General features: G+C 36.1%; 1 protein-coding gene across 1 annotated transcript in view; it reads left to right on the forward strand.

Moving 5' to 3' along the window:
* The window catches only part of LOC140159488 (uncharacterized), a 66078-nt gene extending 56345 nt beyond the window's left edge, over positions 1-9733 (forward strand). The window contains 14 exon segments of the mRNA XM_072182979.1: positions 221-334; positions 1139-1252; positions 1850-1963; positions 2211-2324; positions 3290-3403; positions 3634-3747; positions 4332-4442; positions 6104-6217; positions 6881-6994; positions 7148-7261; positions 7764-7895; positions 8443-8641; positions 9080-9174; positions 9599-9733. Of these exon segments, the coding sequence (XP_072039080.1) occupies positions 221-334; positions 1139-1252; positions 1850-1963; positions 2211-2324; positions 3290-3403; positions 3634-3747; positions 4332-4442; positions 6104-6217; positions 6881-6994; positions 7148-7261; positions 7764-7895; positions 8443-8641; positions 9080-9140 (1529 nt within the window). The 3' untranslated portion in view covers positions 9141-9174; positions 9599-9733.
* Positions 9734-18286: the final 8553 nt, after the last annotated feature.

Below are 18286 nucleotides of genomic sequence, written 5' to 3' on the forward strand. Positions count from 1 at the left end.
TAACAATGATTAGGTATGGAATACGCTTGTACCATATTTACACAAAATAGTGAGGGTTTCTTTCTTTCCTTTCTGGGGGCGGGGGGGGGCACTATTATATATGTATAAAACTCAGTAAACTGATCGATTATTTATAGGATTGAGTCTGAAGGTAATAAGGTCATACCACGAATTAGTATTTGACTTAATAAAACTTTGTATAATACCTATTTCTCGTCAGATATCAACGAGTGTAATTCTAGACCTTGTCAGAATGGAGCTACATGTCAGGATGGCATTAATCTATATACGTGTATATGTGCCCAGGGATGGTCCGGTGTGAACTGTCAACAAAGTAAGTCATGGTATATTATAACATCATGGAGATATATTTAACAAACCCAAATTGCTTCATGTTAATATATAGGGTCCACAACTTATAAGTTCCCCCTAAATACTTTTTTAAGTAAATCTAAACATATTTGACAAAATGCAAATGTGTAATAAGGTATGGGTAGCCGTATTTGTTTTACACATATGGAGTAAATTATAGCGTCACACGTCATTGTGTTCAGTCACAATGGTTCATTATGTAAAAAAGAGACCGTTTTAAACGGTAAAGTTGCATCTGAGTCCACGACCGCCATCTTGATACAGGCATGGAGCAAAAATTGGGGGTATTCGGTTTCCCTCGGAATGCACTCGAGGCATTCGTTGTAATGCAAGCGCAACATGGATGAAGGGCGCATTTGAGAGACGCACTTGATGCGACCTACGCGAGTACCAAGACCCTTCAGATGAGACGCAGAATTCAATTGTATTCGTTCGTCTCCGCGCACCGTCGGCAAGGACCCGAATACCCCCAATTTTTTCCCCATAGCTGACGGCGCGATTGTACGTGGCGGTATAGGGAGTCCCTGTTCTCCTTCTGTAATGGACTGAACGCAATAACGTGTGACGCTATAAGGTGGCCCACATGTGTAAAACAAATAGAGCTATACATATCTTTTACATTTTTACATTTCGTAAAATATTTTTTGACTTATTTTAAAAAGTATTAGGGGGAAACTTATAAGTTGTGGACCGTATATTATAAATGCTATGTCGATATAAAGCATGATATTGTAATAAAAACCATAATCAATCACGTCTTTTTCAGATATCAATGAGTGTGATAGCCGTCCTTGCTTCAATGGTGGTCGGTGTGAAGATCTAGTTGATGGATATCGTTGTCAATGTGCTCCTGGATATAATGGACTTAACTGTGAATTTAGTAAGTGTTCTCATACGTTACTTAAATAAAACATAAGGAAGAGACACGACGCAAACATTTGGGAAGACGAAAATATATATCAACTTTACCTCATAAAATGACAAGTAAACTGATACAGGAGGTTTAAGGAGGCACGCAGGGTTACTCTGAGTGGGTAATATTAGACATTGGTTTGCAATGATGCAAGGAAGTCAACTAGCGCAGCAGATTTCTTAAAAATGAGCAGTTGTTGTGAAAAACACCAAATGTTAATTTCCATGTCATTTTTTTCGTCCACCATAGTAACTTAGCTTAACTTTCAAATCGATGGAAACTGCATATTCGTTTTAAAAATATGGATAAAAAAGGATCAAAATTTGACTTTTGTTCAATTTTGACCAAAATTTGGGATATTTTAAATAGAAAATAAAAATAGAATAAGGTCCTAATTCTGATACTTGAGAAAACCGTTACTAGTTTTATGTCTCTAGAACGTATATATGCAGATTTGTACTTATTATGGACTTAGTGAAAGAGTATTATCTGCCATTCTTGAAATATTTGATTGCACCATTGCTTCAAACTTAGCTATACCTTCTGTTTTATTATTCATATAAGATACTGATGAATGTGCTCGGGGGCCTTGTCAAAATGGAGGTACATGTTTTGATTTGGTGAATGGATATAGATGTAATTGTAACAGAGGATTCAGAGGAACAGACTGCGAAATCAGTAAGTATAAGCCAATTGAATTAAATTCTGACAATTCAATCAAATGTTTTCACTGTAAATATTAGCTATGTCTCTCAGTTTTCTGTTCTAGCTCTTATTCTTAAGAACTTTTACCTGTGTGGTTAATTAAGCATAATATTATAATAAAGTGTTTTCTGCTAACGAAGATCCATTTTTCATTTAAGAAAGCTAACATTGATTTAATGGCTATTAAAATTGGCTGACAATGATCTATTGTCCTCACCAGATATCAATGAGTGTTTGTCTCAACCTTGCCGCAATGGAGGAGAGTGTATCGACGGCGTAGATAGCTTCGCATGTGTTTGCCTTTTAGGATATGAAGGAAATAATTGTGAAAGAAGTAAGTAATCGTCTACTTCTTCTAAAATAAGGATTAAGCCTAATTATTCAATTATTCTGAATACCGTAAAGATTCGTATAATAGTGCATGTATATGTGCTCTCTTATCGTAACTGGAATTTTAGGCACAAACTAAAGGGCCCCCGTAAACATTCCAGCAGTAAATAAGGGCAGGACCCGTAATTCGTGTTGGAATTTTCAGCGGAGTGTCTATCTCTATTATTTTGTTTGTGACATTTACCCTTTGGCGAATTTTTTCCGTTATTAGAGTACTGCGAATAATCGAACTTATTCAAAATATTCGCATGTACTCCGAAATCTCCAAAATATTAAAAATCGGGATCTTTCTGTGCCAGGGGCTGAAATGATTGGGTCTGTTAGTGATATATGCTCGAGGGTCTTTTTAAGCCACTTTGTGATAGAAAAGACCCGTTTATTAGAAACATTTAACAGACGTGAAGTCTGATTCTAATTACACGTCTTAAGGCAGACGGTATTAAATAACAGGAAGGAATATGAATGCCTCTTTTCCACCTTTTTAGTTTTGGTCATGTTGTTTCCAAAATGAGTTTCTAAGACAAGGTACTTATGTATAAAAATCAGTTGCAAATGAAATCATTGTGAAAGTAATGAAGAAGTGCAACATAGGATGATACATTTTTATGGGGGGAGGTATACATTTTATGATGTCAACTATCGATTTGCATATTGTTTCTTTGTCCTGACATTATTGGTTAGCATTAGCAATTTGTGAATCCCAATGGATGATGTAGCTATTCAGGACATACATTCTCACGTATATACGATGCAGATAAAGATACATTATCTATACTACATTTGAGAAAATGTTTAACATTATGTATCATAATTTTGGTCTCACTAATGATACTATGTTAATTATATAACAACAATTGCTTCTGATATTTGATGCATTGATGTATTTGATTTGCTTCTATTACCATACAGATATTGATGACTGTGCAAGTTCCCCATGTCAGAACGGAGGTCGATGTACAGACAAACTCGATTCATATGTATGTGACTGTCTTCCAGGGTGGAGTGGCTTCAACTGTGAAATTGGTAAGTCTGACTAACTGTTGGACTTTTGTGGTGTGTCGAGCCCTTTGGACAGAAACAAATGGTCAGCCTGTACTTCTAACTATATGTATAAATAAAATATATAGTGTGTGCATAGTTGACGCTCTCAATCAGATAATCAACAATGTAAAACCATTTTATATTTATACATTTCAACATAATGCCAAATATTTGAACACATTGTTTTATGATTCTCTGCTTTTTCTTTCAAGAATCATTGGAGTGTAGCAGTCAACCATGCAGAAATGGTGGAATATGTAATGAACAAATTAACGGCTATAGTTGCCAGTGTGCTCAAGGATGGGGAGGAACCAACTGTGATGAAAGTAAGCTTTTTAGATAGTGATCAACAGGTATTCTAAGTGTTAAGCTTGGGCTTGTTTGAGCAGACCAATAACTGATTTGTGAAAACGTTTAATGGTGCGTTAACATGAAACTATATCAGTCAACACAAGTTATTAATGGTTTATATATTGATAATTTTTAATTGATTAACCGGGCTCCATCAAGCGCCTATTTTGCCACTAAAGTGACACTAAGGGAGCACGGTGGCCTAGCGGAACGGGCACTGACTCATAATCTGAAGGTTGCGGGTTCGAGCCCCGGCGACGCCATCGTGTTGTGCCCTTGAGTAAGGCACTTGATCTCGATTACTCATCTCCACCCAGGTGTTTAAATGGGTACCGGCATTCTTAAATGCTGGGAAGGTAACAGACTCGCTGTAGAGGAGGTGTAGCGATCCCCTATAGCAACATTACATGGAGGAGTCTGGCCCAATCGCCAATGAAGAGAGATGGGCACTCCGATTACTGCTTATACAGAATCGTCTCCTTTACCTTTACTTTTATATTGTTACATAGGGCACCACATTGTTGGTATCTCACTATAATTAACCATATTTTTCTCCCAGATATTTCTTGTCAATCTAATCCATGTCTAAACGATGGCACATGTATCAATGGTGTGAGTGGATACTTCTGTGAATGTCCTGCAGGATTCGCTGGTGTCAATTGTGCAGACAGTGAGTATTATTACTTAGATGTGCTAACATAGCATGCTAGTGGTTTAAGCTCAAAGCCGTGTATTAAAGACAAAATAAGACATTTTACATGAAACTGTAATATCTACACCGTGATTACATTTTTTTGGTATTGGTTAGTGTAATCAAAACCAATTGGAGGACCCTATAAATCATAGAAAAGTACCCATTTTTATCTTCTTAAACTGCTCTTGCCTGTTTCATGCGGAATTACATCAAATTACAGGGTGTCCCAATAAAAATGTCGGGGGGGTTGTTAATCGCATAATATTAAGAAAAAACCAGATTCATGCACTTACAGATGTGGTTAGCCTGTTTAATGTCTACTTTGTGTGAAATTTTCATTGGATTTGGTTCACTGGTTTTGAAAACAAATCCCATTATGTAAAAGTGCTATCTGTCCGGTCCCATTCCAAGTTTGCTATTTAGCACTCATGGCATAATTGATGACTTAAGATTAATGAACCGATTCCAATAAAACTTCCAACAAATAATAATTTGAATTAAATAAGTTCCAGTTTGTTTTAGAAGTGGGATATTCAATTGTCCAACTTCATTCTGTGAAATTTTCTTAAGAATCGAATCAGTTATTTGACAGAAACCGGCATTTATTCACCATTAACATTTTATCAAAAGTAGCTCCGATTGTTATGTGTTATGGATGCAATTAGTGTTATACAAGAACCTCTGTTTACAAAAGCAGTCAAGCGAATCACACCAAAATGTTACTGATTTTAATAAAAACGCTTGGCTTCATGAATCTGATACAAATCCAAACATTATTCACTGATTTTAACAAATTTTCTCACTGAGTACGAAAATAGGTTTTTCTTTGGGAATAACAGTCTTATGATAATACAGGTTCGATATAATATGATTGCATGATAGTCAATGTTTTTAAGATCGGTGAACCGAACCGGATGCACATTCTACAATAGGTAGCCAAGTAAATGAGCATTTGATTTTTCAATTTGCCCCTGCCCTAATACGGACATTTTTATTGGGACACGCTGCACATAAGAATGGACAGTTCACATGTAATAATAAAATCAATGCATTAGAAATGATGACTTGGTGATTGATATTAACAAATAAAAATCTTGCAAACCATTGATTTTGCCTTGATTATTCAAAAGTGAAGGAAATATCTCATTCAATCTGAAGAACTCCAAAGGACTTGTTAAAATGACCATTGAAATATTACACATGAAAACGAATCCACAACATTGATAATCCCGTGAGTTAGTGATATTGTGAGTCAGTGATTGACCTCATGGACAAGAATTGATCTTTTGACATCTGACAAATATACTTATATCGAGAAAGTACAAGTTTAACACAGTTCTCACGACTTACATTGTGGATGTTAGTGGCCTGCGACCAGCATCCACTAGTCTTCAATGCCGACTGATGTTGGTTTTATTGGTAGCGGGAGATTGGGTCATCTGACCGGAAGTAGCAACAGAAGTTGACCTCCGACGGTCAGATGAATGGATGACCGAGTCATAATATACTTATGTTTCGAATTGACACTTTGTAATCTATAAATCATCAACCATGTCAGCAGACAACTATGGCAAATGAAACGTATATAAGAAACAAACGAACAAAATTGCTAAACATAATTGTTATCTTTTGAATAGATATCTTGGAGTGTGGGAGTTCACCTTGTATGAATGGTGGTTTCTGTGTTGATGATGTCAGTGGCTACCAGTGTCTCTGTTCACCATTATGGACTGGCGTTCATTGTGACCAATGTAAGTTTCAATTTGCCAACAACAATTTCATAATTATATTGATTTTTATGTTTTCTGTTCTCACTATTCAAAAATTATAATTGCAAATGACAAATTATCAGTAATATTAAATGTTTCAAAAACTGCGTGTTGAATAATTCTGCTGAACCACTGGGCAGTACATGCGAGATTCGAAAGAAACAGGCAAGAAGACATTTACAATGTTTGTCGTTAAATATTGGTAGTAAATGGCTAACACCACACTTTGTCAAGTGAGATCTTTGTGAGAAGTGAGAAAGTATTTGCCATTAGTGCTCTTATACTGTCAATCCAATGAATGAAATCCGGAAGAAAACTCGCGTGATAACACACTCTGTGCATCTATTGCCTCTCTCAACCCACATGAATAAATGGATGCTGGATATAATGGTAAAATAGATTCCTTGTGCGAGAGGAGTGATGAGCTCCCATACTTTAAAGTGTCTGTCACCAACGTTAAGGAAAACGGATGAGCACTTCGGTTTGTGAGCATCGCTTTGGTATAATCTTTTTGAACACATATTCTTTTCAAATTGTAAAAACAAGCTGTTCCGTAATCATCTGAAGAAAAAAAAAGCATTTCCGTTTATATGTTTTCAACTTCATCATGTTCATGAGAATTGTTTTGTTCTTTTTCTGTTTTAGCTCTGAATTCATGTATGAATGTTCCATGTGAAAATGGTGGCACTTGCCAGAATTCAGGCATTTACTATGAATGTATATGTCCGACAGGATATACGGGACAGGACTGTGAAATAGGTATGAAAATATATAGTCACATTACACATACAGTGTAGAAATGTAATAAATGTAATATTTTTTAAATACTTTGCAATGTTTTCACTAAAATCAATTAGTTACGAAATTAAGCTGTTTACAAAAATTATGTTTTTCCTTCTTTTCTCCTGTCAGACATCAATGAATGTTCAAGTCTGCCTTGTCAGAATGGCGGTGTTTGTAGAGATGAACTTGGCTCCTATTCCTGTGTCTGTTCAGATGGATTCTCTGGGGTCAACTGTCAGACGTGTAAGTATATAAACTCCTCAAAAAGTTTTGAAACTTTCAAAACGGCTATATACTAGTATCAGAAATGTTTGAAATCTATCACCATATTGATTCGCTGAAATTGATCAAGTTATATAGCCAAAAAAGTACTTTTAGGGTTTGATGCTTCAAAATGGTATATTTTCTCTCATTATATGACATTTTTGTTGTAATAGTACCAAAATTCATACGCACGGCTTCAGTTTTTAGTAAATATTCGCCCTACCATATTGTAACTTTCAGCTTCGAGGGCGCACTGCCATTTGAAGGTGTTTACGGTTCAGTGCGTTAAAACAAGAAAAGTCTCGTCTCAGGTCAACCTATGTTGAGTTTTTGATCATTTGGCATCTAAATCATATAGTTTCACCTGATAATAGTGGCATTTAATTGTGAGAGTTCTGAATATGAGAAAATTCCACCCGAAATTAACCATTTTCCCATTGAAACCCGTTATTATTACCATTTTCTTCTATTTCTACCACAGCAACATTTTGTACATCACTAGAGGGAACATGGTACAATTCTTGCAATGACATGGTCACCATCACTAAGACTAGTACTGGAATGATCCTGGGCAACCATGCGACATATAAAGCCACCAGTACAGGACATGATAGTAAGATACAAGACTTGTTTTCTTTTTACAATAGGAATGCTTTGTGTGTGTGTGGGGGGGGACGTCAGGGCAATCTTTGTAACATCATTTAGCGGGTTCCAGGGAGCAGGGGCCATTTTTGCGGATAGAAAATTTGGCATTGTTTACACCAATTTTCCCCTTCGAAAATCTGAAAGGGGTGAGTGTAGAGGAGCCACAAACATTTCTCTTTGCTCGTGTTTCTTCAACAAACAAGTGCTATAGCAAGCAATACAACTAATATCATGCACCTAGCAATGCATGACATTAGGACGCATAGCAATTTGACGGCGGACAAATTCAATATAATTATAAGAAAGACACATTCAAAATGAATGGGGCGGTTAGAGGATTGAATTGTTCTTGGTGGGGGATGGTTTTAGGGGGGGGGGTTGAAGGGGATGTGAGTCAGCAAACCAATTCATTGGAGTGCGTTAATTCTCCCCCAAGACCAATCCGGTATGTGCGTTTTTGTAACCACCCATCATACACCATTTTATTACTTATATGGTAATTCTATTTCCTACAGTTCCCACCGTTATGGTAGGGTACGCTAGCAACACCATGGATCCATCAACCTTTGGTTTTACTGTCGTAAATAACAACGGTGACTCTACCACAAGTTGGACAGGGCAGTGTCATTTCTGTGATGGACAAGAGGTTCTAAAGACAACTTGGATTCGTGCCGATGCGGTCAATCACTGTTGGGAAATGAAATACTCTTTCTTGTGAGTACTTTAGAGGTTCACTCTGATTTATAAGTAGTTTAAAACTGATATTCCTTGCTTTCAACTCTCGCAATATGTACTTGTTAATCAGCCTCCTTTTTTCGCAAAAAATACAAGCTTTAAATCAAATTACAATTTTCGACAATATCAAAAACATTTTGTGAAAAGCCTTAGTAATGAAGTGAATTTGTTTTGAATAGTTGTCATTATGTTCATGCTATAAATGCATTATTTTCGATGCTTCGTAAAGCTTCATAGAAACATGTGTAGGAAAGATATCTCGACCAGCAAGCCCAAAGTTGAAGTTATTTAGTGCCCTTTTTATCTCTACTTTTAGGCGAATACTCAAAGAAAATTAAGCCTTAGTGTATTATATCACTAACAGTAAGTAACTAGATTGTGTTTTTGAAATGTGCCATATCTCTTTTTTATTCGTAGGACTGGGCAAGACAATTGGACTCGTTACCAGCAAAGCCCTGCTCCAAGACAACAACCATAAGCTAATTATCATCATGTTTTTGTGGGTCTGACACCTTTGTTTCCAATGGACATTTTATTGTGAAATGTCACTGTACAAGGAATACATAAAAAAAAATTCCACATAGCCCCCGAATGAAAAGTATTTAATTATCTTTGTAATCACTCAAAAAGCATTTTGTGTGAATTTTACATCCGAACTAGAGGCTATTAAATTTTTTCGAGCCTTTTTATTTTACATGTAAAGCCTATGGGGGTGACGATTAGAAATGGACGGCAATATTGAAAAACCCTCATTTTGGGTCATTTTAGACACTAAAATGCAAAAAAAAAAAGAATAGCCTCTAGTCCGGATGTAAAATTCACACACAATGCTACCTGAGTGAGTACAAACATAATTAAATAAATTTCATTCGGGGGCTATAGCAAAAACAAAAAATGTCCTATACCTTCATGGTTATGAAACAAAGGTGCTGAAACTTATTATATTATTGCACTTCAATGTAGTTGGTGCTTTAAATTAATATGGATAATTTTATTTTTATTTTTAAGCTAGCTAAGCTTAGCTAGTTTGTGCTATAAATAAGCCTCTTGGTGCTAAAAACTGCAGTGTTTTTTTTTAAAAATAAAATGATCAATGAACCGTAGTATGATCTTAAACTAATTAAAAGCTATGTAGAACAGGGAAGTGTCACTAGCCCTAGTGCATGTAGTGGGACACCTCTATCCCAGTAGGATGAGTAATGTGAACATAACAATGAAAACCATTTAGAACGCTCTAAGTAAAAGGCAGAGTTGTGTTCAATGAATGATTTCTCTTCGCTTAATTTTTTCCCAGGAAGTTTAAGAAAATAACTAATAGGCCTATATTTGACTACTTAATAGGTTAACAGTTTATATTAAAGTGTTTTAAACTTTCTTTAAGAAAAAAAGGGATGTCATCTTGCAGAGACTTGTCAGGATTTAGACGCATCGATAATCTATATTGTACACTGTAAATTTAAGACCCAAATCACTTTTTTTTCAACAAGGTAATAATTTTTGCTTTATGCTCAAACCTTAAGATTCACCACGTTTGGAGTTTGTAGATCGATAGTAAGTCAAACATATATCAAGTTTGAAAGAAATGGACGGTCATTCTGAAAGTGAAACAATTGTCCCGCCAATCAACTGATGGATCGCCGCAATAATACGATCTAGGAGAAAGTTTATGGCAAGCAGTAATATATTTTTAATACATAGTCTATATTTTCTTATCAATTAGCAAGATTAGATTGAACTATTGATACTTTTGAGAAGAACAGCTATTAGTCCACGATTGTAAATTTCAAAGAACAGCATTATAACGAGAAACCACGTCTTTTCTACGTATGTGAATCATGGCAATATTTTAAAGATTTTAATAATTCTAAAAAACTATACGATACAAGTATTAGCTGTCAATATGGTCTATGTGTGTAGCGGTTTAAAAGTAGACCAATTCACGAGCCGATACAGTAAGTAAAATAGGACAACAGCTTGCACCCCGTAATTATCTTTTTGATATTTATACATGAAATTTAGACAGTTAGTATTTGTTTTATATCAACCATGCAAACATTCTATTAAGTTTCACGCATTTGTCAACACGTCGCCAGTTTATATATATATATTTCCAATATTTTAATTATAATCGGTGAGCCCAAGGAGCCTCGCACATGACATGATGTATGTGTGAGATGAAGTAGACATCACTATGTGAACGAACGAGAACGTAGTTCGTAAACGCGCGATGTCACGTGATGCCATTATAACCAATCGGCACTCTTAAATGACGACATTAAATTGACGGCATCACATGCATCAAGTTCACGTTTGTTGACCTATTATAGCCTGTATACCTTCCTCGAGTCATTAATTAAGATATTGGTTTTTTTTTTATTGTATCTCTAAATGAAATGATTGGAAGTAAATAAAAGTATACATTTTCAGGAAGGAAATGATAAAAGGAATCCAACAGTTTTTGAGAAAATCTCAAAATGTGATTTTACTTTAACGACTCGAGGAAGATATACGGACTATAGTGCTGTTTATTCTGGTATCTGCACGTAAACGACCTGTCTACAATATGGATATTTACTACAACATCACTGCAAGTTGCCGTGAATTTCATTATCCATGAAATGTTTCCCGGTCTGTGAAACGTGTATTGAAATATCAATTGTTTAATCTGGTCAGGACGAGAAGGGCAATAAATATTGCACGACATAGGCAATGGTAGAAACTAAACATATAATAATTGTCTTTCTTTTTAAAATGGTAAATATCACGGATTTAATTATTATATAGAATTTATGTATGAGTGATAATATATTTTTAATATTCACGTCTAAATTAATATAACTAGCTAGTAGCATGTAAGGTATACAGGATTAAAATAAAACAGAGGAAATTTCCTGCTTCATTACTTTTTGTTTTTGCGCAACCTTTCTTTTTAACGTACCCCATACCAATATTTCTAATAAATACACCATACTAATACACACACCAATTGATTTCACAAGAATATCAAATGTGTCCCATAGATTGATCTCTGAGATAAACAGTTGAGAATTATTCTCAACAGTTCATTGAATATGGGAGACTATATAGTATAAAAAGTATGTGTGTGTGTGGGGGGGGGGTCAACTTAGGGAACTAAGAACACAAATTCGAGCAAACCAGGGTCTCGATGAACTGAAATTTCAACATTTGGGGGTGAAGTGAATTAACATTGGTCCAATTTGAGCTAAAGAGCTACAATGGTCAGAGTTGGCTGGAGAGCCAAATGTGGAATAGCCTGAAAAGGAGACCCTTGACCGCCGCACACATCAGTACAACCTTTACATGTGAGTGTCCCCGGTGTTCTCGTTCGGAACTCAGGCTATCCCAAAATACCTGGAATAAAAGCTAATAAACTTACCATGATTCATTCATTCATTCATTTAAATAAACTGTCATTCCATTTGCCTTTTTACCAGTTCGGTGACATGGTTACCTTAAAGCAGAACTTACATGAACTGATCAGTATTTTATAAATGTCTATTGCCAGTTTAAGGCTCTCCTTGCATATGACGGAACCGCGAAATGGGCTAATTAGCATGATACGTTATAAGAGTCAAACCCCTTATTGAGGATCGCCAAATACGGGGATGACCTATTTGATATACTTCCGGTTACGTGACACAACAGTGGATGAAATTGAAATACCGGCAAAGATGGAATTTTCATAAAAGTATAGAGAAGGTTCGTCCTTAGTGTCACACCTTGTATTTATGTCCTCAGTATATTGGCAAACCCACAGCTAGGTAACGGAGAAGATGAAAGTTTACTGCGGAGGATCCTTGAGGAAGTTAAATCCTCTGTAATAATGACATTTTGGGTACAAATTGTGGTAAAATTCACATAAAAAGTACATTTCTCAACCCAAATATCTGAAGTCATATTGAAATGTTTCACTTAATCCCTTATCAAGAATTATTCAGCGTTTCTTATTTCTTGTAAAAGAATGTATATTTCTCCAATATGTTGCACAATGCGGCTGGACGATGGTGATAAAGGAGTCATGTGTTATGAAGCCTTTGCGCTGTAAATTACACAAATGCAGTTTTCGTCCATTTGCAATAATAGCAATGTCACGCCAAAATGAATCAAGCTATTTCCATGAAAGTCACAGAATAAGTAGGACACATGTGTGGCATTGTATTGCACTTATTAAAATTAGATACACTGTTGATTATATTTTTGATATTTTGTTCAAACACATTATCATTCTGGGACACAGCCTAGATGCATAACTCTTGACCCATGATTTCATCCGATTCTGAGGTTATAAGCTGTTATACATTCCTTAAACAATTTATTTTGTAATTGTGTGTGCAGAGAGGAGTAATTAGAAACAAGCTACGATTGATGTGGTGCTTGTTGGACAATTTGGCTTCTGTGCATAGGTCAATTATGTCAAATATTTAAAAATATTTGACATAATTGACCTATTTACTCTGTAACTCCCGAACTTAGGACCCTAGTGGAAGATGACAATTGACTTTTTTGATTCCTACTAATGAGAGAAACATTCATTTTGTCCCTATTATGACCTTCGACCCCTCGTGGAAAGCATAGGGGCATAGAAAAATTGAACCAATTCTAGTTTTATCATTTGAGGTGTAAGGGTGCCAAAAACATGGGTTCCACTAATATGGTCAGACAAATTGCTAATTCGACTATCACTGCACGGCGCCATCTGTTGGACCTATTGTCAAAACCTAAATTTGAAACGGTTTGTATGTTTGAAGATGGAAAACTAACCATGAGGGTGCGCTGTTATTTTCACTGCTGTCACGTTCAACAAATTGTAAAGGGCGCACACCACTAAATAAAGTCCATTGAAATATATGAAATATACATGAAAGTAAGTTTGTTTTTCCACCCCATGTAAAACCATTTTTCATATTTTGGTAGCACGAATGTCTTAAATAAAGATTAAAATTTAATTTAAAATTGGTTTTCTGAAACAAGTTGATACTAACTTTTAAGCTACGGGGACCTGAATAGCGCCACCCTTATTTTCAGCAACCACGAATGCCTCCTTACCATGTCCGCATGCATATTAGTTTCGGGAGCCAAACTTTTTGATCAGATCAAGATGCACCATTTTGTGATATTTTGAACATTGATCAATTGCATATCTTTTAATTTAACTATAATGAACAATCATGGCTACTCATCCTGCTCCCAAGGGACACCCACTTGTTTGCACTACCGACCTATGTTTACCGGGACTATCAAGGGTTGCACCAAATGCGGAAGGATTTAGTGGTGTGCTGCCTAACCAAACTGTCTTTGAGGGTGACTCGCTAGTAAAGCTCATGAGATATGTAAACTCGAAGTGCTCATGCCCAGACTGACGTCGGGGTCAAAAAAGTCGTGAATTAGAATAGAATTACCCGCGATCTGCAAGTGAAACACGAAGCAAAGTTGTCACCAGATCCAAAACCATATGTTACGCAAGAAGCGTAGGGTTGTTGACTTTGAGAAGTCAGAAGACGTCGGCAGAAGCAAAACCCAACGACAGATGGCAGGATGATGATCACTATCAAATGCTTTCAAATGCAACAATGACTGCATGGTACTGGAAAATATTCTAAAGTAAATAGAAGAAATGGTGCTGCAAAAATGAAAGTGTGATTAAATTTGGTGAAAATTTAATGATGACAACCCCAAAAAGTAGTACAGCAGATACATGACAAAATTAAGGACAACTATAAACTGCAGACCCATTCCATGTCAACTCCAGGGATGTGCACCGCAGCACCTCTTCAATTTTTTTTTTCTGTGTGGTGGTAGATATTGATGAGAAAGTAAAATCCTGAAAATTTGAGCTTCATACTCCATTAAGTTTTCCCGTGGCATCAATTTGAAATTTAGGGTTTCAGCGTAAAAAATGTGTCGCAACGCGAAAGACGACGTTTGGAGGTCCATAAATGTATAAAGGGAACCCCCTACAACTTTGAAAAGTATGTATCCAGGGGTACTTTTTGTGTAGAATTCAAATCTGGCATCAGAAAACTTGTAACTCCTTTACTTTAAAAGATATAGGGCCCTCAAAATGCAACTTCGTCCATCCAGGACCAACTTTGGGGGGTCAGAACTCCAAAAGTAAAAATAATTTTATTGTCCATTTTTTTGCCAGTCAGAGCCCTTTGGTAGGACATAACTCTCATCCAATATTGAGCCTATTAGAATACTATTAGCTGAGATATTACCCATGCAAAACCCCAATTGTACATTTTTTGTACATTTTGACCCCCTGAAAACCAATGTCAGACAATTTGACCCACCATCAACTTCAGGTATGTTGAAAATATGTCCTTGGACAACATTTCTGAGAGATATTGGCTTGGGGTCTCGATGGCTTCAACACGTTAGTTAGGTTATAGGGGGTTCCCTTTATACATTTATGGACCTCCAAACGTCGTCTTTCGCGTTGCGACACATTTTTTACGCTGACCCCCCTAAATTTCAAATTGATGCCACGGGAAAACAAAATAGAGTATGAAGCTCAAATTTTCAGGATTTTACTTTCTCATCAATATCTACCAGCACACAGAAAAAAAAAATTGAAGAGGTGCTGCGGTGCACATCCCTGGAGTTGACATGGAATGGGTCTGCAGACAAATGTAAAACAAGGAATCATAAGTTAAAAGTGCCAAAATATGCTGGTTAAACCTCCTGTGCCGAGCTTAGAAATGTATTGGGGTTCAGAGATTGCTGAGCACAGTAATTTGTTTGTATGATGAGATTTTCTACATACATGACATATATATTTACATAATTATATTTACTGTGCAGAGTTTGTAAATTGTACATATAGACTCCACAATCACAATAAAGAAGCAACATCCTGGACAAAGTTCAGGAAAGTGTTAAAACAATAATTCTGTGACGACTGATGATCATTGTTGTTAATCACTCTTGTGTGAGTTGGAAAGAAAGGATACTTGCACAGTCCCTGCTTTGACAGTTTCCTTGACAACTAGTGACATTTAGATTAGGGAGATATGTAGGATAATTTACTAGCAGTTTATTTATTTATTGCCCTCAAATTAGAGAAAATAATTTATTGGGTAGCTGTAAATAATGACATCCAAACACATAATTTGTGCAAAATGTAGACCTGATTTTACGAAGAAATCTGACTTGATGCAAAAAGTGTACTTTACCCCCTAAATGGACCTGTTATGGCTCTAAAGGAAATGAACAGGTTTTTCCCCAAACTAGGTAGTTTTCTTCACCAAAATAACAGTTTAGTAGTTAGGGTTCACGTAATGGGTCTCAATGATATGTATTCCTGCTACGAAGCTGAATATATTGGCAAATGATAAGAAAAGGTACATCGCTTTTGAAATAGCAACAGTTGATTTCAAGAGTCATCATGGTACTTGTTTTATGCTGAATTCGATTTTTTTTGTCTGCCATGCAGTATTTTGAGGCCTTGACCCTCAAAGAGACCCCCCATAATTAACACACAGGATCGTACAGACTGCAAAAAGTAATTTTATTCCACTTTCAAACATGCCCATGAGAATCAAATGGTGTGTCCCTTAGGACTAAACGTATGTTTGTGAGTGGATTTGAAGCATGTTTAATTTTTGCTCTTTGTATGATCTTATAGGTGCATTGTTCGATCCTTATGCGTTTCAAATACAGCTTGGCAGGCAAAATATTCAAAGCAAAGCAATTAACAAAAATAAATTGGTTGCCAGCTTTTACACAAATTGCCGATTGACGCTTAAATGAAGCACATTTTCAAAATGTTAAGTCTATATTGAGACAGTGGGACTGTCGGATGTGAACGGGTCTGTCACCAAAATAACATATTTGGGTGTGTTTTTAGAATTTTACCAATTACACCTCATTGTGCTGATAAAATTCTTGACTCGGTCATGTCGTATCAGTAAAATTGATATGGATCGTCTGATGATGCAGTGATCCGGGCCAGTATATAGCAAGAATGCTGAACATGCTAAATCGACTTCTAAACATATATTGTGCGTACAAGCAAACGTTAAGGTACATATCTGTCGCAACACCGATATGAGATCTGACCAAATATGCTAGATCGTTTCTTCTTTACGAATTGCGAATGATCTGATCATTCGCAATGAACTGGGTTGAACTGGCAATGAACAGGCTTGCGGCAAGCCACTACACTGACAGTGTAGTGGCTTGCCGCAAGCGACATATGTGTAAATTGGATATTAGTGCCATTGAATTCAAAAGAGGAACTAATTTAAGAAAAACCAAGCATTCATAATAAACAGAGTTTGGGATGAACTTTGGCACAGAAAATCTGTGATCCGTGTGAGAGACCTTTGTGCGAGTTTGACGTCTGAATTCAATGAAACTAATAAAATATAGAAATGTGAATAAAATATTAAATCATAAATAAAATGACCAAATATCCGGGCAAAATATATACCAGATAAATTGTTAAACTATGGCTCATTATTATTGTTATAACATGAACGTTGTTTTCAGCTTTACAGACTCACTTAACGTGTATAAACAAATATACTGTCTTTTTACCTATGATAACATGTAAAGGAATAAATAAATTTGATTGTTCTTGTTTGATTTTGATTGGCACATTTTTACAAAGTCAAGGTAAATAGGAAAATTGAAACAATTTAGTATCCGCAAAAATCAATCATCCATATAACATGATATTGGTTCACGCCCCGCCTGAAATGAACAGTAAAGTTATTTTTGGAAACAAATAGATATGTGACCCGTTCCCACAAAATCGGGAACATGTCAAAATTGTTGTTATCTCTCTGTCTCTTTCTGAAAATTTAGTAAATCTTTGCCGGCTCCCTTCAAAATTTCGGATATTTGATAAGTCCCCTTTTATGCCTCCTTTAAAGCCCTGTAGATCCTTTCTCATGATCTTCTTTGCATACATGTTGTAGAATTTTGGGGACAATGTGCCCTTGTCTTACACCTCTTTCAAGTCTGAACCATTGTGTCTCCTTTGCTTGTTTTCACAACTGACTCTTTGAATGGTAGAGTAGGAGTTTATTACATGCTCAGGGAAACTTCATTATTTCTTCCATAGATATCGACATTCTTGGTGTGATATGCAGTCAAGGGGGGGGGCTAAGAATAATCATTGAAATAAAAATACAGTGGCAGTCTATGTGTCCGCACTTTTCGATGATGTTATCATACGGATGTTCATTTTGTCTCTGGTACCCTTCCAGCATGGCCAGCAAGGAAACCGGCCTGTTCTCGCAATTTTTTTCATTCTGTTGTTGATGACCTTTTTTGACTAACAAAGCAGATGAAACTTATTTTTTGGACCGCGTATAGCCTACTTGTCAAGGGTTCTTTAGATAAAGATTTAGATTTAGTAAAATTACGGTCATGAAATTGTCTAAAATATACACTTCTATAGGACTGAATGGATATTAACAATAGGCAACATGCATTCAATAATCCTCCTTTTCATAATTAGACCTTTGACCTTTGTTCAATATGAGTATTGCATCAAAAACACTACAAATTAATTTTGCAGTGGTATCATTAGACTATTACTTAAAGGCTCTGTCTGCCGTTAAATGTTCCACGTTTTTTGGAAACGGGTCACAT

This window comes from Amphiura filiformis, chromosome 1 (assembly GCF_039555335.1).
Source record: "Amphiura filiformis chromosome 1, Afil_fr2py, whole genome shotgun sequence".
In the NCBI taxonomy this organism is placed as follows: domain Eukaryota; kingdom Metazoa; phylum Echinodermata; class Ophiuroidea; order Amphilepidida; family Amphiuridae; genus Amphiura; species Amphiura filiformis.